This window comes from Rosa rugosa, chromosome 2, assembly GCF_958449725.1.
Source record: "Rosa rugosa chromosome 2, drRosRugo1.1, whole genome shotgun sequence".
NCBI classification, from domain to species: domain Eukaryota; kingdom Viridiplantae; phylum Streptophyta; class Magnoliopsida; order Rosales; family Rosaceae; genus Rosa; species Rosa rugosa.
The window spans coordinates 72307031-72328208 of record NC_084821.1 but is presented as its reverse complement, the minus strand read 5'-3'; the positions used below and the strand labels follow the sequence as shown (position 1 = coordinate 72328208).

General features: G+C 38.3%; 5 protein-coding genes and 2 non-coding genes across 9 annotated transcripts; 3 read left to right on the top strand and 4 right to left on the bottom strand.

The window, feature by feature from the left end:
* The first annotated feature begins 1935 nt into the window (after positions 1 to 1935).
* LOC133730009 (scarecrow-like protein 13) lies at positions 1936 to 5599 on the top strand. Of its 2 annotated transcripts, none has more exons than XM_062157650.1 (2): positions 1936 to 2093; positions 3526 to 5599. In XM_062157650.1, the coding sequence occupies exon 2, from the start codon at positions 3744 to 3746 to the stop codon at positions 5373 to 5375; it is 1632 nt and encodes a 543-aa protein (XP_062013634.1). In that variant the 5' UTR covers positions 1936 to 2093; positions 3526 to 3743; the 3' UTR covers positions 5376 to 5599. The 2 variants fall into 2 exon arrangements, with proteins under 2 accessions (XP_062013634.1, XP_062013635.1); XM_062157651.1 differs by having other exon boundaries at positions 1961 to 2166.
* Positions 5600 to 6445: 846 nt separating this feature from the next.
* LOC133734248 (uncharacterized) lies at positions 6446 to 9223 on the top strand. The gene is made up of 7 exons (XM_062161886.1): positions 6446 to 6600; positions 6774 to 7141; positions 7227 to 7394; positions 7480 to 7617; positions 7720 to 7826; positions 7947 to 8047; positions 8891 to 9223. The coding sequence occupies exons 2-6, from the start codon at positions 6835 to 6837 to the stop codon at positions 7980 to 7982; spliced, it is 756 nt and encodes a 251-aa protein (XP_062017870.1). The 5' UTR covers positions 6446 to 6600; positions 6774 to 6834; the 3' UTR covers positions 7983 to 8047; positions 8891 to 9223.
* A 287-nt stretch (positions 9224 to 9510) lies between these two features.
* LOC133734270 (pumilio homolog 12-like) lies at positions 9511 to 11835 on the top strand. Its single transcript, XM_062161896.1, has 5 exons — positions 9511 to 9977; positions 10100 to 10565; positions 10658 to 10820; positions 10915 to 11078; positions 11175 to 11835. The coding sequence occupies exons 1-5, from the start codon at positions 9671 to 9673 to the stop codon at positions 11551 to 11553; spliced, it is 1479 nt and encodes a 492-aa protein (XP_062017880.1). The 5' UTR covers positions 9511 to 9670; the 3' UTR covers positions 11554 to 11835.
* Positions 11836 to 12660: 825 nt separating this feature from the next.
* On the bottom strand, positions 12661 to 12751 carry LOC133734999 (small nucleolar RNA SNORD96 family). The gene has a single exon (XR_009858739.1). It is a non-coding gene; the product is annotated as a small nucleolar RNA SNORD96 family (small nucleolar RNA).
* Positions 12752 to 12777: 26 nt separating this feature from the next.
* Positions 12778 to 12867, bottom strand: LOC133735000 (small nucleolar RNA SNORD96 family). The gene has a single exon (XR_009858740.1). It is a non-coding gene; the product is annotated as a small nucleolar RNA SNORD96 family (small nucleolar RNA).
* Positions 12868 to 14097: 1230 nt separating this feature from the next.
* LOC133730008 (thymidine kinase a-like) lies at positions 14098 to 18367 on the bottom strand. 2 transcript variants are annotated; one of them, XM_062157649.1, is made up of 4 exons: positions 17914 to 18346; positions 15126 to 15270; positions 14734 to 14855; positions 14098 to 14621 (listed from the first exon to the last, which is right to left on the bottom strand). In XM_062157649.1, exons 1-4 carry the CDS (start codon positions 18240 to 18242, stop codon positions 14369 to 14371), a joined length of 849 nt encoding a protein of 282 aa, XP_062013633.1. In that variant the 5' UTR covers positions 18243 to 18346; the 3' UTR covers positions 14098 to 14368. The 2 variants fall into 2 exon arrangements, 1 of the variants encoding a protein (XP_062013633.1); XR_009856570.1 differs by lacking the exons at positions 14098 to 14621; positions 14734 to 14855 and adding an exon at positions 15519 to 17349 and having other exon boundaries at positions 15133 to 15270; positions 17914 to 18367.
* Positions 18368 to 18985: 618 nt separating this feature from the next.
* Positions 18986 to 20804, bottom strand: LOC133733648 (putative yippee-like protein Os10g0369500). The gene is made up of 3 exons (XM_062161295.1): positions 20501 to 20804; positions 20208 to 20316; positions 18986 to 19389 (listed from the first exon to the last, which is right to left on the bottom strand). Exons 1-3 carry the CDS (start codon positions 20641 to 20643, stop codon positions 19306 to 19308), a joined length of 336 nt encoding a protein of 111 aa, XP_062017279.1. The 5' UTR covers positions 20644 to 20804; the 3' UTR covers positions 18986 to 19305.
* Between the last annotated feature and the right edge of the window lie 374 nt (positions 20805 to 21178).

Sequence of the window (21178 nt, the reverse complement as noted above, 5' to 3'; positions counted from 1 at the left end):
GCCGCCTCGCCGCCTCACTTCGCCGATCGCCTCGCCGCCTTGCTTTGCCGCCTCGCCTCACCGACTACTTCGCCATCGGAGCCTTGATTTGCTACTCTGATTTGCTACTCTGATTTGTTGCTTAGCTGCAGAAATGGAAGAGAGGTTTTGATTTTGGGGAGAAATGGATCTGAAAGAGATATGAGAGAGAGCGAGAGCTGTATCGTGATAGATATAGAATGAGTGGCAATTTTTGTAATTTCACTGTCCTTTTTGTCCTTAATATATTGAATCGTTACTGTAGCTAGGTTTAATTTGACCGCACGGGAACCGTGTTTGTGGCCCTTGCGCATGGGAAAGAAATGAAAGAATTTGTAGCTAGTGGTCATTAACTCTAAATTCATTTAGAATGTTGACGTGCGATCTAATAATTACAAACTAAATGGACATTTTGTTGCATTGCATTTAGTGTTCTAAAAATCGCTAAGGTCTTAGCGTGTTTTGATGGATAGGTTTTAAGTCATCGTGTATATATATAAACCTTAATATTTTTGGAATTGGAGTTAATGGAAAACGTTTTTTTTTTTTTTTTTTTTTTGAGAATGAATGGAAAACGTTGTTTAATAATATTTTTATAAAATATTATAATCTCAGAAAAAAAAAATATTATTATTAATCTCATGAGACGAGTAAGCTCCACCTACATCGCAGGTTCGCAGAACGTGACGGTGACGCGAGGCGTAGCAACCTTCCAGGCAAGCGCGCGCTTTGTAAAGACAGCCCTTCTTTTCCTCATAATCACGATAATGCCATTTGACCCCTGTACTCCAAATCTGGGTAAACTAACCCATGCCGTAAAAACGCCCCTGGTTTTGTTTTGTATTAAATCTCAGTGTAGCAACCAACTCTCTCTCTCTGTTGCTCAAAGCAGCTATTTGCCTATTTATATATGTAACTGTTTAAAACTGCCCTGTCGATAGTCATTAGAGTTCTATACAAGTATATAGGAAACAAATGAAGCAAAAATTAATTGCTATAAATGAGAGTTTTGCAGGCCATGAACTCTATTTTAGGCTATTAGCATCCATCATTCTTAAAGAAAAAGATTGAATACTCAAATAATGGTCCAACCATTTAATAGCATTTCGCTACTTGTGTAATAAATATAAGAAACATAAAATGAAAATATGAGTGTTTTTTGTTATTTTATCATGATACTTTTATTGGTTGGGCGGACCTGCTCACATGGCAAAGTTGTCAAAACAAAAACATCTCATGTGTAAATGATGTAATAATTAAATTTTTCTGGAGCATAGTATTTGATAAAGTTGTAACCATGTAGAACGTTAGTGTAATTGGTTGTATAAGCAGAGTTTCATACTCATTAAATTGTGTTCGTCTAAATATTTTAATGAGGAATTTCAAAAAATATATTTTAATGAGGTCGTTATCAAATACGCACCTAAAATTCTCAGATTAGTAAAGTTTATCCATGCACAATAAATAAAATAACTTAAGAATCTCATATAATTAAGACCTTCGATCGACAACTTATACTTTATAACCAAAAAATAAGTGTACTGAAACTTGACGACACATGCATGATTACATGATCTGTAAATGCAATTTGGCCGCGTTAACATGATCATGGCGACCAAAGAAGGACGTTCAATTCTATAGAACCGCGGAGCTGACAAATAATAGAGAGCAATTTAAGAAGAGGAATACTTCTCCGTCATTCACATCGGTTTGACTCTCCCCCACAGTCCACAAAGTACCACTTAGTCCATGATATACTCCTTTGCACCACTTGGGAAATTGCACTGACCACACGTTATGACGTCGTCACACCCAGAAATTCTATTCAAAGGATATTTGTTGTAATTAAAACTAAAACCGAGGGCACTTGCAGCGGTTGGTTTTCAGGTAGGAGTTTATAACTAGAAAATTCCGCACAAGGAGCCCAGAAACATAAATTGTTCTGGACTTCTGAGAGAGAGAGAGAGAGAACACAACGGTTGCGGCTTCTGAAGAGGAAAGTGAGGAGTTCTCAATCTGAAGTAGACAACCGCCGGAATTTGAGCTGAGCACAGACATACTTGTCTCTGATTAAGGTATGTCAGAGCTCAGCTTTCAGCCAAGTTTTCGAAAGCCTTTGGTTTCTAAAATGGGTTTGGATGAATTAAGGTTTCTCTATTGGTATTATTATTTTATGTGTTGCATGTGTTGTATGACTTGAGTGATTACTGTGTTAATGAATTGAAGATATGGATTCAACTTTGATCTGGGAACATGGGTTTCTCTTAGAATTTGTGAAAGATGGACCTTTTTTCTTTCTCTGATTTTGAATTCTAACTTGGCTGTCTCTTGTCGTGTTAGGTGTGGTGGTTATTGTTTTTGTGACCTAACTCTTCCGTTGATCAATTCATCCCTTTTTCTTGAAAATTTAACATCTAAGAAATGAAAAGATATAGGAAATTGATAAGTCAGGTTAGACCTTTTTAAGTTAGATACCTCTTGTTTTCATTTTCAATATCTGATTTGATTTTCCTCGTTTTCATTTTACTTGATGCCTTTTCTGAAAAAGACACGAAAACGAGTCTGTCCACCGCCCACAAATTACACTTTTTAGCTGTTTATAGATATGCATGTGGTGGGTTTTGTTGTTGGAGAAATGAAGAGGTGTAGTTGGGTTTCAATTAATGGTTTTGTAAGTCGGAAATTTGTTGGTTTTAAGCATCAAGCTTTGCTTGTGATCAATATTGTATTTTCTTGCTCCTCTTATCTTCCAAGTTATGGCACCGACCTATGATTGGTCGTCTGGCTCCTCATGTAGCTTTGGAGTGCTTCTAGAAGTATTGTGTTTGGTATTGACTTTAGTTGTAAGAACAGAGTAGATTGTAGATCTCAACTTCCCTATGGCTTGAATAGGTTTCTTATTTATATAGTACCGGCAGAGTAGTACAAAATCTTCTTTGCTTAAATTTTTTGTTTAATACTGTGTATCAGATTCAAATTCCTCTGCATAGCCTTCTAAAACTTGTTACTTCTTCATCTGCAGCCAATATAGTTAATGCCATGAACTAATCCCACTTGAGTGAGCAAGCTTTGTTTGGAGGTTATCCTGTTTTGTCATGTCAGTTGACCAGTTGAATTGGCATGTATTTATCCCGAGCCCTGTGACTCTCGATTAAGTTCCTGTCTAGAATGATTATGTTAACAAACTTAAGCTGGAACATGTTAACAGCAACCATTTATCACAAATGTAAACCAAAAGCATATGCTATTCGTCTGTTGACAACCTGTGCCCATACATCTCCAAATCATGTATTCATTTTAGCATTCATTTTAGCCCATACTCCAAATCCAGGATTCTTTTTTCTACCAGAGTACATGTTTAACCTAGTTTAGTTCTGCTTCTATGAGTATTACATTTGGCATCTACTGTTCCCATGAATTTGTATGAACCATTTTTTTTTTCTCCCTAGGTTTATATTTCACTTAAATTGGTTATGTTTATTAATATAGACTTTTTCCTGTCTGCAGATTAAGGTGGTTCTCCAGGGATTTCCAGAGAGAACTCTTGGTGACCAATGATGATTTCGACAGACATATTACATAGCTGCTCACCGAGCATGGAGTGTACCTAACTGCTTACTGAGGTTTGGCTCAAGTTTTGACAGACTGGGCGATTTGATCAAGCTTTCAGAACATATATTTTGGGGAGTCTGCTTTCAGTTGGATCAATCATTTTGTATTTTTCAATGCGAACATCTCAACAACACCGAAGTACAGCTATCCACATGCTGCATCACCAACCTATGCAAGAGATTGATCCGTATTCTTCACCGCATTTCCAAATTTTAGAGAATAGTGTGTGCCCAGATACTGGCAGCCAAGGCAAAAATGTTTCTTTTCGGACGAACAAGGAAGAGTACTTTACCCTGGAATCAACCCCCGTCAATGATGGTTTTATAGCCTGTGATTCCCCTTCAGCTGTTAGTGGCTTGTCTAACCGGAGTCCTTTTTCACCACAAGGGTCTCACTCATACTCGTCTGATCATCATCATTTTTCTGACACCACGTCTGGATCACCGGTAAGTGGATGTTCCGGAGTCGATGATGGCAATGATTTGAAGTACAAGCTCAGGGAACTTGAAGTTTCACTGCTAGGGCCAGAATCAGATATTGTTGACAGCGGCTTTTGTTGTTACAAGAGTGACATGACGAGGTGGAACGAGAAACAAATTGCTGAAATGATACCCAAGCTGAACGTTAAGGATGTTCTCATTCTCTGTGCATATGCAATATCAGAGGAGGATATGTACACAGCAGCAAATTGGATGGAAGTTTTGGGGCATAAGGTGTCGGTCTCTGGGGATCCAATGCAAAGATTGGGTGCTTACATGTTGGAAGGTCTTAGAGCAAGGTTGGAAAGATCTGGTAGTATGATCTACAAAACCCTCAAATGCGAAGTACCTACAAGCGAGGAACTTATGACATATATGTCTATCCTATATAAGATCTGCCCATACTGGAAGCTTGCTTACTTGTCTTCAAATGTTATCATTAGGGAAGCCTTGCTAAATGAACCAAGAGTCCACATCATCGATTTTCAGATTGCGCAGGGCACTCAATGGGTGCCTCTCATCCAGGATCTAGCATGTCAGCCTGGTGGGCCCCCGCTTATCCGAATCACAGGTGTTGATGATACCCAATCAAACCATGCCCGTGGTGGGGGACTTCATATCGTAGGGAAAAGGCTCTCAGATGTGGCTGCAAAATACAATGTGCCATTCGAGTTCAATGCTGCTGCCATGTCCGGGTGTGAGGTTGAACTAGCAAATCTCAGGATTCAACCTGGAGAAGCCATAGCTGTTACTTTTCCGTTCGTGTTGCACCACATGCCAGATGAGAGTGTGAGTACTGAAAATCACAGAGACCGTTTGCTACGGCTGGTTAGGAGTTTATCACCAAAAGTCATGACACTCATTGAACAAGAATCGAACACCAATACTTCCTCCTTCTACTCAAGGTTTGTTGAGTCTGTAGATTATTATACAGCAATGTTTGAGTCGATTGATGCCGGTTGTCCAAGAGATGACAAACAGCGGATCAGTGCTGAGATGCACTGTGTGGCTAGAGACATAGTGAACATGATTGCTTGCGAGGATGCTGAGAGGGTGGAGCGGCATGAACTTCTTGGGAAGTGGAGGTCAAGGTTGATGATGGCCGGGTTTACTCCGTGGCCGTTTGGTCCGTCTGGGATCGGGGAGGTCAGGAATATGTTGAAGGACTACAATGAGAATTACCGAGTTGAACAGTATGACGGTGCTCTCTACCTTGGTTGGAAGAAAAGAGCTATGGCAACCTCGTCCGCATGGAGGTGTGCTTAATGATGACTGCAAAATCTCTGTAACATTTCTATTTTCCTTTTCTGATACGACTCTGAGAGCATGAGAGACAGTGATGTGTGTAGTTTTTGTAGGATTCCAGATTTTTAGCTTTCATGCAATAGTTCCTACTTCCTAGTTGTAGGCGTAGGCGCAAACCTGGATCTCGTAATTTTGATGTAAATGTATGCTTGAAAAGAAAGAGATTAGCTCTCAGCTATACTTTAGTTTACCTTGGTTCTTCCTGTGGTGGTGTTTATATTGCTTATATTGGCTTTTAGTTTTAGCAAATTCAAAGTATCATGCGACTCTTATCTAACTATTTGAACTTTGGAGGGTGCAAAGTAAGTATCTGTAGCTATATTAGTGAGCATTAGAACTATATGCATCTCCAGTGATTTTGGTAACTTTGATCCTGGGTCGTTGCCGACATTTCCTTTCTGTTTTCAACATAACCAAAATGCTAGGTTTAGTTTGCACTTTGCACAAGGGAAAGATGTCCAAAGTCTATGGAAACTTTTTTTTAAGATCACGACTTTTGACCCAAAATCGTGCGCAGTAACACACGTTTTGTTCTGTGAAAATTGTATGTTAATTTTGTCACCAAGCTCTTTCCGTTTCTTAATCATGATTGACGGAACTCAAAAATTATGTTTAGATTTTTTTTACAATTTTTTTTTAAATTGAAAACGAAAAAATTCATAAAAATAATTATGCTAATATTTTGAGATCATTCACTTGAAATAGCTCATAAAAATCATTGTTTATCAAGGGTGAGATTGTTCAAATAAGACTTTTAAATGAAAAATATGTCAACCAAATTTGACATGTTTCAATATATCACGAATTATAACAAAGTTTGCATAATCAGACACAAAACCACCAAAATATGAAGTTACTTCTTTTCGTCATAAGAGAGGAAATTCGAACTCAAAACCTAGGACCTAACAAAATGGCGGAGACAAATTATGGAGTTTTGATCCAAAGCGAAGCGTCTTGCTTGGCAAGTTTCTACTAGAAAAGAAACAGATGGACACATAATTAGTTTCTGATTACGCGGTAAAAGCGACCACTCACTTGGTAACTTTCCTGAAAATACGGTTACTGATCCCGTGAAAAACGAAAACAAAATTAAAAATCCAAGCAAAAAAATTACCCACCGAATCGAAAATTCCATAATCAAAATGCACGAATTCCTTGCTTCTCAAATCTCATCATGAAATTCCAGGTATGTTCATATTCATATTCATTCAATTCAAACATCCTGTTCCACCATATTCATAAATTTCATGCCTTTATCTTCAATTTTGGTTTCCAATTTCTAATTTTGTGCTTATATGATTCTATTTGTGCTTCAATTCATTGATGATTAATCAAAATCAAAAATTTATGAAATTGAAGGACGAGAAATAAATTTTGGTTGACGAATTGGAGTGGTCCGTTGGATTTTTTTGACCAACGGATGCGAACAACAACAATGAAGGAGTCGTTAGATAGATCAGAGTTGCGGAGAATGCAAAGAGAGCAAGAGCGCGAACGACGTCGTATCAGGGACAGGCAGAGAAGGCAGTCCATGACGGTGGAACAGAGAGAACGACATCTGGCTCGGCGTCGTAGGAACTATCAGCTCAGAAGACTGAGAGCTGAAAATGCCAAGGTGGATTTCCAATCTAATCAAATCAGCAATGAACAACATGAAGCAGTGAGTGATGTTCAAGAAGTTACTCAGGGTGAAAACTTGAGCATGCAGCCTTTGCAGTACTCCGAGTGTAAGTGTTTACGTACTGCTTACTTTTACTTGCTGGCAGCATTTTATTTACCGTACATTTTTTTTTTTTTTTTGGTTTTTACCAGGTTTGGATGGTGTGGCTTGTAAAGGTTCTAATTTGAACGTCCAACGGTTGCGGTTGAGTCATGTAAGGCGGCTTGCACGATCGGGGAGTCGTTTAGGGTGTGAGGTTATTGCTGATCACCAAATTGGAGGAGAGGTGGTAGTAAAGGGTGATGCCAATAATACGTCTTGTAAGTTTTGACAGTGTTGTAGTGTCATGGTGGATGTGTTTAAGTGGGAACTTTTTGTAAATTTGATTCCTTTTTTACTACATAGGTTTCCAAATTGGAGATTTTGATTCTGGTAGATTGCCAAATGGACTACGTTTGAATCGTGTTAAGCGGCTTGCACGGGCAATAAATACTGCTTCGAATGAGGCTTCTGTTAATGGTCAAGTAATAGGAAAAAACATGAGTAAGTTGGTTGTTTTTGTGTTTGCCTGGATTTGTATTAACATGCTCATTTATCACTCATTAACTAAACCTTGCTTTTGTTCGTGTTGCACCTCTGATTCAGTGGATCAGAATCATTCCCAGGGAGAAAGTCAAGGGATTAGTAATGACAGCTCTAATTTGGACAAACTATCGCTTGCAGAGGTGAAGTTGAAGGACCTAACATGGACGGTAATTAAAAAAGCTACTTGTTATGTGCAATTAAAGGAATGGTTGATGTTTGTGTGCATGATCAGTTGATATACTACCAACTCGTAGATTTGCTCACTGAGATTTGGTGTCACATTTCAGGATAAACACCCAGCATGGGCTAATGTTGAGAGTTAACCTTGGCTGCAAATGGCAAATGGATGTCTTGTAGCTCTTCTTTACAGGTTTTTGATTACAGACTTGTAAGTCTGAAACCATTCATCATCTTTTGCTTCCATACATGTCTTTATCGTCCTTGAGATTAACTTCATTTAGTACTTGCATGTCCAAGTGCATAGGTGTATCCATCTAGTGTTTCTTTATTGTTGGTGCACATCATGGATGTCATATATTGTTTTTTTTTTTTCTGTAAGAAAAGAAAAGGGATTGACACTGTCTATTAAGGTGTGAAGACAGTGACATTAAGATTGCTTACAGTTGCCTCCATGAAGATGCAAAGTTTATAACCTTGTCCTATCTATAATCTATATAGTTATGGGAGGGGCCATCAAGAATGATGGCTGCTGACATTGATCATCAGCACATGGTAGATAATGGATTTGGTAAAGATTTAACCTTGATTGTGGCTTGTGCAGCCAACTTTAAGGTCAACAAGGGGGTGTTATCTTCACCTCAAGATTCATGATCATTGATATGGCTGGTTGTCAAGTGCCAAACAACTTAATTCATGTTTTCACCCTAAAAATCTGCCTATCTATCCCTCTTCACTTCTTTACATTACCACCTGAACCAAGGCCAGGAGGTATTAATGGATAGAGTTATTTTAGGAGGCATTATGTGTTGTGAGGCGACAAACTTGTGAGAACTTGGAGGATTCCGTGTATGGAGAATCATAAGTAGGAGCTATTGTCTCCATCAAGTTACATTCCTTTTACACATGTAACAAGAGATGCTTCTTTGCTTGTGTTTCTTTTATTTTGGTTTTGTTTCATATAGCATACGTTAATATGTTTAAGTCTTACTGTTAAGGAAAAAAAATATGCCAGGAAACTTCTCTTAATGTATTGTTTGTTTAACTTCTCTAGTATATTTGAAGATTGCAAAGCGGAGAAAGCTTACAGAATGAGGAGAGCTTCCCAGAAAAATTGCTGATCTGACCACTCTTTTCGAGTTGCATGTAGTTGGCAAAGCCGTGAACTAGAGCTATCGTTCAGTGCTCCACTGCAGGCAGATTTTGGACTAGGAGAAAGGAAAATATTTATAAGGGCCTTGAACAGGACTATACATGTAGACAGATTCTGAAGGAACTCATTATACAAATTTAATTGCAAGCAAATTTTTTTGAGGTTTTTGTTTTGGATTGCTGATTTCTTTTTGTAGATTATTTCCAAATGTTCCGTGGCCCGTTTTCGGATCAGTTCTTACTTGTTTATCAAGTTACACACGACATTTCGACATTCTTTTCAATACTCGTTGAGAACTAGCATTAACATTCATGAAAAACTAGCAAATCCCAACTCTGGAAATATACTACAAATGATACATGTGACAAAATATACTACAAATGATACATGTGACTAGGGGCCGGGTCGGGTAGCGCCCTTGAAGGGTGGGAAATATCGAGAAAATAAGGCACCGCCTTTATTTGTTCCCATATTAAAACGGTGTAATTTCCTAATGGAAATAGCCTTTGGTTTTTTCGTCTTCTCCATCTGTTTGTAGATGTACAATACAAATCCTAGTCGAATTATTATCTCTGATTGGAATCCTATAAAACAGGGTACCACCGAAGAAACAGAGACTCAAAAAGAAGCACTTTGTGCATAGCAAATCCATCCTCAACCTTCGATTGTTTTTGTTCTGTGATGTCGGTTTCAGGTGGCGCTAGTCCTTGTGGACCTCTCAACCCAAAAAAAACGTGGGTGGATACCTCGTTTCAAGAAGAAGACCTTTGCCTTTATTTCGGTAAGTTTCGGGTAAACATGGACAACTCTAAAGACACCAACTCTTCTTCTCCAGTTTCGTCTTCTGATGTCCCTCCAACCAAACCCCAACAACAATCAGAGGCTTGTTGTTATCCCAAACATGAAATCGGGTTCGAAAAGTCTAACTCTGTTCCAATTCCATTATATTCACAAGATATTTGGAGAGGTCAAAGTGACAACCCTGCGGGTAAATCCTTCATCTTCACACTTCAGGCACTTAGGGTTCATGTGTAAGGATTATACGTTTTTATGTACATACACGTATTTGTGACTGTTTGAGTAATTTATATTGCATGGTTGATTTTGTAGGACAACTTTTGGGTTCAAACAACCTGAATGGGCAATTTTTGACAAGGAATGGGAACCCTAGACGAGATGCATATGCTGGTTTTCAATCTCATGAAGTGGCTGAGAAGAGTGGAATGTATTCAAATAATACTTGGTATCGAAGTTCAGGAATATTGAATGACATGGGGAACCAATCAAGCTTTGGCAATGACTCGATGCTGGGAAGTAGCTATGTAGCTCAAACGGCTATGACTCAATATGGCTCACAGTACTTGCTAGATAGCTTGTTGACTAAGGACCCCGTAGTTACAAATTTTATATTTGAAGGTGTTTTCGATTTCCTATTCGAGGTGATGAATGATTCAAATGGACATCATCTTTTTGGGAAGCTAGTTCAGTCATGCAGCGATAATCAGTTAGGCCTCATTGTAGCAAAGATAACTTTGAATGTCCAATTGCTTATCAACATATCAGTCGGCAGATATGGGTATCTAATCTATCTCCCTTGACTAAATATCTTTCATTCATGCTTATAGTTCTACTGGACGGATTGATGAATCTTTTGACTTCTTTGTGCAGCTCAAAATCGGTTCAGAGGCTGATCAAGGTGCTTGAGAAATCACCCTTGATAGACATTGTGATAGCAGCCCTATCCAGTGGATTTGAAGAACTGATGACCAATCGCTCAGGATCCTTTGTTATATTGAAGTGCTTAAACCTCCTCGATACTGAGAAAAATCAGGTAATTCGTCTAGGTTTCTCTTTTTGATCCATGCATGTGAATAGCATTACAGTTGACTCTTTCTAATTACATAGCTAATTTGGTTTCATTGCAGAAACTATATGAAGCTGCTCTAAATCTTTGCATCCCATTGGCTCAGAATGAAAAGGGATGTATATACTTGAATGAGTTCATCACCAACAGTAAAGCTCCATATAGAGAGACACTCATGGGTGAGATCTCAAGCAAATCAAAATTCCTTTCTCAGGATCCTTCAGGGTATAGTTTTCGATCTTGAACCTGTTCAACTGTGGCTTTCCATTATTGTACATTGACTTGTTCAGTTCGCTAACAAGCACTGTTTTATTCATTCAGGAACTTTGTTGTTCAGCACATCCTCGGACTCCACAATCCCATTTACGGTGAGCGCATATGTTTGGAGCTGAGAGAACTTTACATACAGCTCTCGCAACAAAAAGGTGGCAGTCACGTTGTGGAGAAGTGCTTAAACTCATCCGGGATGGTTCATGTGGTAAGTGTTCTTCTAAAGTATGAAAAACTTTGGCAAGTTGCGAGGGATCAATATGGAAACTACGTGATCCAAACAGCATTGAAGAGCACAAAACGCGCGAATAGTCCCCTTCATCAAATGCTTATATCGAAGCTCGTACAGAATCGGAATGAACTTGTGATTGGATTTGGAAGGAAAGTGCTTGGTTTGATTGACAATGGGATCCCACTAGACCAAGAGTGAATAGATCTTAGAATGTGCTCGATCAAAGGACGATATTCTGCATTAGATTTGTATGCGTCTGTTTTCGTATGACTGTAGGAACCACTCTGAACGTCAGAGTGGTGGTAGGCTGGTAGCTGTAGGTGTCTCTGTCTCTTGTGATACTCTATTGTATCGTTCATGTTATTCTCTTGTGATGCAAATGCGACACAGGTATATTAATTTTCATAGGCAAAAAGTGTATTTTAATTCTGAGACAACTGCCGATCAAATTTGGTCTGGTCGGCATAAAGTGTAATTTATTTTGGGACAAATATATTTTAAGATCATTGCCAACAGAATTTCGTTCAAAATTTTACTTTTGATAAAACTACCAAAGGAAATTTAAGATTATTGCAATTTCTAAGCAATTACCAGATAACTTTCAGTTCAATCATTTTTTTCCAATTGTCTAATTGCAATTGTTTTTTATTTTCAGGACAACGATAACATGTTCATTGGCAAATGTACTCTTTTATTTTTAAGTTTAGAGAACCTTGCTGACAAATAATTCATCACCAAAAGAGTTTATTAAAAAATGACATTTGTGAGGTTCATGTAAGATATTTGAAACATGTGTCGAGCAATTCCCCATTACTTTACTGGGCTACCCATCACAGTTTCATATTCCTAATCGCATAACCTTTCAAGAAAACCAAACCCCAATCTCACATGAAGCATCTATATATCAGTCATTCATTCCCCTCTGATTCATTGGAACCGGGTGCCTTCAACAATTGATTTGGTTTTTGGTATTACTTTTCTGGTCAAATATTTATTTATGGAACCATTTGTGATTTATTACATCCTTCTTTTTCTGCATACTAAAATTGATAGTTCAATCACTCCACAGGGAACCTCAGTTTGCTCATTCTTACATTTAACACAAAATTGACCGACTGAATAGCTCATTGAGATATCTAATGTGGATATCCAACTGTGTATGTAAAAAGCAATGATTCTAAACTCAGCAAAACCATTAACCATCAATTCAAACAAAAACAAAAATTCTGAAGAGTTTTGCAGTGAATTCCAATCGGCAAAGAGATACAGACAACAGCAGAGATAACAAGTAAGAAAGATACAGCAGAACCTCAGAATTGCAGATATTGTCAACAAGGCATTAAGCCATTCAGTCCCGAAAGATGGTGTGTTTGTTATCTGATTTCATCACGGGTTCAAATCAATAAATATAAAGTTAAAACAATGCCTCAGAATTGCGGAAATGTCAACAAGGCTTAAAAAGCCAATCAGTCCCGAAAGATGGTATTTGTTAACCGATTTCATCAGAGGCAAAAAAAAAAAAAACTCAAATTCACACAAGGTTTGAAAATGTCTGTCTCATGGCAAGTCCCAAATGGTAAATGCAGCAACGCTGCTCCACAAGGCAATGGAATATGAGACCACCCGTCGTCGACGGAGGAACTCCCGAGGGAGAACCATCAACATCAACAACAAGCATCAGTCTGCAACGTTAACTTTGGAATGTACAAACATCAATAGTTTGCCCCATTAAGTAAGGGACTGATCAAGGTCCCCCGCCACACAAAATCAACAAGATTTGGAAATGTCTGTCTCATGGCCAGTCCCAAATGGTAAAGGCAGCAACGCCGCTCCACAAGGCAATGGAATATGAGACTGCTCGCCGACGGAGGAACTCCCGAAGGAGGACCATCAACATCAACAAGCGTTTATATTCGACGTTAACTTTGGAACGTGCAAACATCAATAGTTTGCTCCATTAAGTAAGGGAATGAATCAATTTCCCCCGTCACAAAATCATACCAATTACAAGCAACAGAGATATGCATCAACACAGAATACAAGAGCTCCTACAGAGAGAGAGAGAGAGAGAGAGAGAGAGAGATCAATCAAAGTAGCAAAACAGAGTAAAGTTACAGCTGAGCTACTTCAAAGGAAGGTTGGGTTTCTGGTGACTGATAGAGCAACACCTGCAATTGGATAGAGAAACACACAATTCCTAAAGAAAAGAAGATGAAAGAGGCGCAGACCTAAAACCCTTGAGAATGTGAGATTTGCATACACAGGGTAGGGTATATATAGTGCAAGGGTTTACAGATTTGCACCGTTTGATGTGTATCGAGTGACTGAGAGACATTAGGGTTTTTCTATAACACTCAGGCCCACGAAGTGAGCATCTTGGGGATTGGCCCAAACAAATACCCGAAAACTTGAGACCCAATGGGGCATTAAGGCCCAAATTAACACTGTATTTAGATGGGCATTATGCAATGATAGACTACTTCCATAAAATAGTAAATTGGCGTACCACCGTATGAAAGTGGCATACATTGATGTATTGACGAGAAGCCGAAGAAAATCTCATTTAAACCGAGTGCTCAAGCTTTCAACATGATACCTTCTAACATTAGAGATATAGATGATGTATAATACATGTTTCATCATTAACTACGATATCATGTTTGCTACAGATTCTTTGCTTTTTTTTTTCTTTTTTTTTTCTTTTAAAAAGAATATCAAAGGATTTCACTCCTGCCCCCATAGTGACTCGAACCCATGACTTCATATATAGGTAGTGAGTGCTCTAACCACTGAGCTAACACCACTTAGTCATTAACTACGATATCATGTTTGCTACAGATTCTTTGCTTGGTGAGAGGAATATATACATTTTTGATAGACAGTAAATGAATATTCACTAACAAGTACCAACATGCTTGCAGACCACGCAGCAAACATGTAAACTTTCGAAAAATACATGTAAGGAGGGGTTCTGAAATACAGATGACAGCCTACTGACTAGCAAAAGTTGCTGCTACGCACAAGACCTACACTCAACTTGAGATTCCAGGACAACTCGTGCTGCTTGAATGGCTACTTGTCCACTAACATAGTGCTTTCGACATACAGGCATGTACACATCAGCGCCGCCAATCACTTCCGTCTGCATCTCCTCCGTCTTTCGTAATGTAAAGAAAGCCGGTTTCCCACAAAGTTCGCATCGAGAAGTTAACTTGGTTACAGAATCAGCAAGGGGAATTATATCAAGCACAGATCCAAAGCTCCTCCTGCAAACAGTATTTGAGTTGATCATCAAAAAGGGAAGCAATATATTCTGAGAACAAAAGTAATGGAATGGGCAGTAGACCTATATCTGCAGTTAGTTTGTTAGACTAATACCTCAAATAGTCCCCATCTAGTCCAGCAACTATTACTTTTTTGCCATCATGATCAGCAGTTTCACGGCAGAAATCATAAAGATCTTCAAAGAACTGAGCTTCATCAATACCGATCACATCTAGCTGTCATCGCATACCGGTTGTTAGTAGATTAACATAATTGTATACAGTAATACAATTTTTCAGTTATACAAACTAACACATAAACAGTTTCTTTTCTTTTTTTGTCTTTTTTTTTGCAACAATGGGGGAGTATACATAAATTGTTATTCCTCAACAATCTAACATACAAAGTTCTTTTTGAAAAATTCAAAAAAGTAAAAGCACTAATCATGTCTTTAATTAAAGCAACTATCAACAGTAAAGTATCATCAAGTATTGGCATTAGGATACCTGCTCATATGCATCAAGACCAAACTTTTGTTTGAACGATGATAGATTTGGTAATGCCCAGCAAGGCAATTTAACCCCATCATGTGTTACAATCGAATCCAATCCATATCTTGTATCCTTGTTTGATTTTATTACTGCAACATTACTGCCAAAGGAAATATTTAATGATAAGTACATCTTATTCCTCTGCATGAAAATTATGTATGCATATATTCATGTTCATGCACTTGTCAGAGATCTAGTTCGTCTATGTACATATCAGCCCTTTCAAAACAAACAAACCAGAAACCTATACACATTACAAGAATTCTAAAGTCACTTGAACTAACAGTATATAAGCATCATTCATAGAATTAGTTCCACTGACACTTTAGATTGGAAAAATATCTCTACCTCTATGTGCTGTATAGCAACATCATTAGAATCCCACCAGGAATTTTGCATGGTCCCAAGATTGCAAAGATCAACCTTAGAGAAATTTAATAATTCCCCATACTTCTTACTTCACCACTTATAAGTTATCACGTTCAAGCATCTAGTCATCCAGCTCAAGATAAAGGAAGCTAGTTACTAAACACTTGACATATACATTCTGAGTGCTACCAATCAGGTTTCCAACGTTTTCTTCTGCTAACTAAGAACTAAGAACCAGACAGCTAGCAAGCTTCACTGTTCACTGCCATATGAACCAAAATACAATGTTCTTTCTCTAACATAATACCTTCTCTAAGTTGTCACCTTAAGAAAGAATGCAACTCCCATCACAAAAATACCGCAAGTTAGGTGAGCCTCTGTGAGTAAAACATCACAGCATGTTTAATTGGTCTTCAGACAACACCAAAGTACGAAGCTCTAATATGTCAAGTTCATTATAGGAAAAGCAAAATGAGAGAGGTTCTAGGGAATTAGCTCTATCTCATATGAATTAGCTATTTAGCTCAAACTAAAATAAGGAACATAGCCTGAATCCTTTAGAGAGTAGTCAATCAATTCAACCATCTCGTAAATTTCCTTGGATTGTTTGTGATACTTATCACCCTTAAGAAAGAAGTGGGTCACCCTTTGAACCTCTAGTTTGCTGTAGGCAGGCTCCTTTATCATCCCTGAATCACTCATCTTAGCCCTAAGCTTAGCAACATTGTCCCACAACCCAAAGGTGGCATAAGCATTAGACAAGACAACATACTTTCCAGCATTCTCTGGCTCCAGTTTAAAGTACTGCTTTGCTGCAAGGTTCAACAATTCTCTGCTTCCATGAATTCTACAAGCCCAAAGAAAAGCACCCCACATCACCGAGTGCTCCTTACAAGGAGAGTTCATAACAAATTCATAGGCTTCTTCTAACCTCCCAGCACGTCCTAAAAGGTCAACCAAGGCTGCATAATGCTGTCCTCTTGGCTGAATTCCATAATCTCTTGTCATGGAAGAAAAATACTCCCAAGCCTCGTTAGCCAAACCTCCATGACTACATGCAGAAAGAACTGCAATAAAAGTAACATAGTTTGGCCTGATACCTTCAGCTTTCATCCTATGGAAGAAATCTAAGACCTCTTGAACTCTTCCATGTTGACCGTACCCAGATATCAGAGCAGTCCAGGTAATGGCATTCCTATTTGGAGATGTATCAAATACCCTATGCCCATCAGATAAATCACTACATTTAAAGTACATATCCATGAGGGCACTATTGACTACAACATTCTCTATAATGTGGCATTTGACCATGACACCGTGGGTTTGCTTCCCATCCTCCAGAGTTGCCAGAGTGGCACATGCCCTGAAGACTGAAGCAAAGGTATATTGGTCTGGTGTAAAACCACTCTGTCTCATCTTGTGATAAAGATTCAACCCCACATCTTCATGCCCATTTTGAACGTACCCTGCAATTATTGCATTCCATGAAACCAAGCTTTTCTCAAGCAACTTATCAAAAAAATAGTGAGCAGTTCCTAAATCCCCTGATTTTGCATACAAGATCAACAATTTGGTCTTCAGATATTCATTTTCAACAAATCCTACAACTATCATTTGGGCATGAATTCTTTTTCCTTTCATATACTCTTTCCAAATAATGCATTCTTGCAATAGAAGAGCATACGTATCTGGGTCTGCCTTTACTCCTGTACGACACAATAGCCCAACAGCTTCTGCCAATCTTCCTGAATAACAGAGTCCCTTCAATGTTTTATCAAGTTGGATATGCTTTTGGGGCCTGACCTGAAAGCTGGAATATCTTATTGGTGATATATGCACGGAATCAATGGATCCAAGACATTGGTAAACACTGAAAGTCCCCCTAACGAAAACTGATGACACAGAAACTACAAATTCACCCTAATCACATATCCATGCATAAACTCAAACACATTATTCCGTACAACCTCCATATTAGCTCCCTAATTTTCAATTCCAGAAAATGATTCAAACAAAATTTAGACAAAGCCCCAAGAACCATAAACTTCATCAGTCAGTGTAACCAAGTTTATCACTAGTTGGTAATATATAAATACAACTACATACAAGATACACATGCGCATGCAGGTTCATTCAAACATCAAAAAAGCAAAAACCTAATGCCACATTAAACCCAATGATTCTGCCTTAACTCTAGCATTATATAATTAACTCACATGAAGCTTAGTATTGAAAAGCCTTAAACTTTGGACCTATAATACAAATCCCATTACAAAATAGCCACTCCAATATCCAACCAAATGATTCATATTCTCAATAAACACAGTAACACCAAAACGAAAACCCACATGAAATTTCAGAAGGCGGGTCAAACCTGCCATCGCCTTTCTCGGATTGAATTCTGCGAAGAAGCGTGGTGGTCTTTCCGGCAAACATTGGGCCAACGATGACGTGAATCTCACCGGAACGTTGCCGGCGAGAAGCCGCATCCATTTCAACAGCTCCGCTGGGAGCTATTTCGGAAGAAAGAGAGGCATAGGGCACAAAAGTATTGGGTTTTAGGCGGACAAGATTTGGGGTTCTGAATTGGGTTGGCGGGTAGGATCGAATGGATTTAGAGGCTGAAGAAAAGAGAGATAAAGGTGTGGTCTTGGAGATGCAGTGGGTTAAGATGAGGGCCTTCATCCTTGAAATAGCTAACATGTATGTTAATGTTGGTCCAGAGGGGGAGGAGCAAGGGTTTAAGGGTTTTGCTTATTTGGGGAAGAGAGACAGCTCTGTCATATTTTGCTACTGCTAGGTTATTATTTGGAGGGAACCTAATTCAACAGATGCTAGAGCTTTGGGGTGACTATTGTTTTTTACCTTTATGACGTGCAAAATTAATAATTTTCCAATCAAAACACTTCATTATTTAGGTCTCTTCAAAAATATTCTATATCGGAAATGATTTAGTTATACTATGCTGGTTAGTTATATTCGTGAAAATATCGGAGATGTTCACTTGATTGCTGTGACTAAAAATTTTATGATTTAGAGAAACTAAATAGTTTTTCATCTGACCCGATTATTGAACATCAAAGATGAGGGTGAGGAGAGGTTAACAGCAATTGTAACCATTGAACCCATTCATATTAGGTTTGGGACTGATGTCTTGCTTTATTTCTGATCCAACCAGTTGCATGGGTTATCTTGAACTAGATTCCACTTGTTTACAATGGGACTCACAATTACAAGTTGTAGCCTTCATTTGGTTAGGCTCGCGTCAATCAATGGACAACAACATTTGACGATCTTGTACTCTAAAACTCACGAAAACAGCAAATGAAGAGTACTGATTTGGGATGATCATAACCATACCGTACAATAAGATTTGCAGCATTGCAACTTTCATTCCATCTCATGATCGACCATCCGAAACTATTTGCTTATGTTCTCAACAAAGATCATAGAATAGAATATATGATAGCCCGTAGGTAAAATGTCGGCAACTTGGTGCCTGAGTTGAGCTGTATCATTAAACTACAAAATGTGACAAACCATGGCATAGTTCCCATAGTTTTCTGGAGATCCTCCTGAAAACACAAAGCATAAAATCCTCTGTATAGAACACTATAATTGTGATTTGGTTCTCATAATCCAAAAGGTCTTATCCTAAACTCACACCAGTGCGTAAGCACTGTCTACTTACTAATCTACTTTGACTGTCTATTATTGCAAAGAGATGGACTTTGTTCTATCTTGCAAATGTCCAGTGTCCATTGCTTCACCAACCCTCCTTCATCAGTCGCTCCTTCTCCAGGATGTACATTCCTTCTTTATACTTTTGGCTTGGTTCATAAGCCTTCTCCTAGGATCATGATCAACAATAAACGGAGGTGAAATACCACAAGAAGTTAGTTTAAACCAGAACTTGCACTAGGTAAACAGCATTAGCAACTAACAGACTTCCAAACTGAAAGATTAGACCACATGATCAGAAAGTACCACATGTTCATACAAAACTAGAAAAATGAGATTCTGGTGGAAACTAAACTCTATGAACTGAGATCCGAAATTAATTACAAAAGATGTGGGGCTAGTTTAATTTAGTTCGTCATCAGATACACTGCTATTGCTGTTTTAAAGTACAAAACACACCCAATAATTTTAGCAGTAATCACAACAGAGTGAGGGAATCACCATTTATCCTCAAAAGGAGTTGTAATTCTGAGGGTTTTCAGATGATTTCTTCATAGCAGGATCCTACATTTCAAGGGTTCTAGCAGTAATCACAACAGAGTGAAGGAATCACCATTTATCCTCAAAAGGAGTTGTAATTCCGAGGGTTCTCAGATGATTTCTTCATAACAGGATCCTACATTTCTAACTGACAACACCTTTAAAGATCATGCTTTAACCATCGACGGGAGCACTTAATCACACAGGAGGTCCAAGTATAACATCATTACAACCCAAGATGCTAACTCAGTAAGAGTAAACTACATTGGAAAATCCTATTAATCCCTAAATGCTACATTGCAGGACTCATAGGAAGACACTAAATGTGAGAGGGTTCAACTAAACAGCATTGACAAATTACAAGTAAATGGGTGCCAAGTTCACTCAGAAAATGATATAAATCATGCATGACACTAAACAAAAGATCAACAACAGTTTAGAACTTACATATTTCCAACCCAGAATTTGTTGGCAAGAGCTGCAGTAAATATCATTCACAATATGCAATCCACTAGTCAAATGCCGCTCTTCAATAGGCCCAAGAGATATATTCACCCTGAAAAAACAATCGGTATAAAAACTAAAACCTTTGCCTCTTTTACATCACAAAACTCAATAAGCAACAAACCCAATATCATTTTACAGCACATAAGATCTTAAAGTCTCAACCTTTGATGGAAAAAACAAAAATTTGAAACAAAAACAGAGAACCCAGAAGTGATTGAAATTAGGGTTCTTACACATTCCTGAAGAGATAAGCTCTGCCGTAACGGCCCTGAAAATCCTTGGAAACGATCTCGCTGTGGGAGGCAGTGTCCACCTTGCAACATCTGCATTTGAAGATCTTTGGGCCACTCAGCGTTTCTATGAATAGCCTTCCCATGATTTTAGATTTGTTGCCCTAATTTTAATTTTGGATTAGAGTGTGAGCCCTAATTCCCAAATTGATTCCCACGGTTTTGATGCTTCGATCCGTCTTTGTCCAAGTAAATGCGTAAAATGTTTGTTGCGTGCAACTTTGATTGTCCCAATAAACAGGACTAGGAAGCAATGAGAACCCGAAACGTCATGAATTGAGGGGTATTTCTGTCATCGAATATCCGAAAATTCATTGTATATGGACATGTAATTTTTGAAAGTTTACCACTGCATAGCAGTCAATTTTTGAAGAAGAAGAAGAAGAAGAAGACTCATCCGTGGATTTTTCTTGTCCACAATACAGTGTTTGAGCAGTTAACTTTGTTTGTAGAACTTCTTTAGAATATCATTGTCTGAAGAAGAAGACCAATTTTGTATGGCAGTCATTGTCTGAAGAAGAAGACTCATCTGTCGGTTTTTCTTGTCCGCAATACAATGTTTGAGTTTGTTTCTAGTGTCTGTATTTTGGAAGTTCTTTTGTATATCGGTATATCAAACGT

What these genes read in the sequence shown, in the direction of transcription:
- LOC133734248 (XM_062161886.1), top strand. Translation starts at nt 6,835, where the DNA reads ATGCGAACAACAACAATGAAGGAGTCGTTAGATAGATCAGAGTTGCGG. An exon ending in GCCTTTGCAGTACTCCGAGT is followed by an intron (nt 7,142 to 7,226) that starts GTAAGTGTTTAC and finishes GGTTTTTACCAG; the next exon opens with GTTTGGATGGTGTGGCTTGT. An exon ending in TGAAGGACCTAACATGGACG is followed by an intron (nt 7,827 to 7,946) that starts GTAATTAAAAAA and finishes GTCACATTTCAG; the next exon opens with GATAAACACCCAGCATGGGC.
- LOC133730008 (XM_062157649.1), bottom strand. Translation starts at nt 18,242, where the DNA reads ATGTTAGCTATTTCAAGGATGAAGGCCCTCATCTTAACCCACTGCATC. An exon ending in GTCTTGATGCATATGAGCAG is followed by an intron (nt 14,856 to 15,125) that starts GTATCCTAATGC and finishes ATGCGATGACAG; the next exon opens with CTAGATGTGATCGGTATTGA. An exon ending in CTAGATGGGGACTATTTGAG is followed by an intron (nt 14,622 to 14,733) that starts GTATTAGTCTAA and finishes TACTGTTTGCAG; the next exon opens with GAGGAGCTTTGGATCTGTGC.
- LOC133733648 (XM_062161295.1), bottom strand. Translation starts at nt 20,643, where the DNA reads ATGGGAAGGCTATTCATAGAAACGCTGAGTGGCCCAAAGATCTTCAAA. An exon ending in GCTTATCTCTTCAGGAATGT is followed by an intron (nt 20,317 to 20,500) that starts GTAAGAACCCTA and finishes TTGTTTTTTCAG; the next exon opens with GGTGAATATATCTCTTGGGC. An exon ending in AAATTCTGGGTTGGAAATAT is followed by an intron (nt 19,390 to 20,207) that starts GTAAGTTCTAAA and finishes TCATGATCCTAG; the next exon opens with GAGAAGGCTTATGAACCAAG.
- LOC133730009 (XM_062157650.1), top strand. Translation starts at nt 3,744, where the DNA reads ATGCGAACATCTCAACAACACCGAAGTACAGCTATCCACATGCTGCAT.
- LOC133734270 (XM_062161896.1), top strand. Translation starts at nt 9,671, where the DNA reads ATGTCGGTTTCAGGTGGCGCTAGTCCTTGTGGACCTCTCAACCCAAAA. An exon ending in TCAAAGTGACAACCCTGCGG is followed by an intron (nt 9,978 to 10,099) that starts GTAAATCCTTCA and finishes TTGATTTTGTAG; the next exon opens with GACAACTTTTGGGTTCAAAC. An exon ending in TCGATACTGAGAAAAATCAG is followed by an intron (nt 10,821 to 10,914) that starts GTAATTCGTCTA and finishes GTTTCATTGCAG; the next exon opens with AAACTATATGAAGCTGCTCT.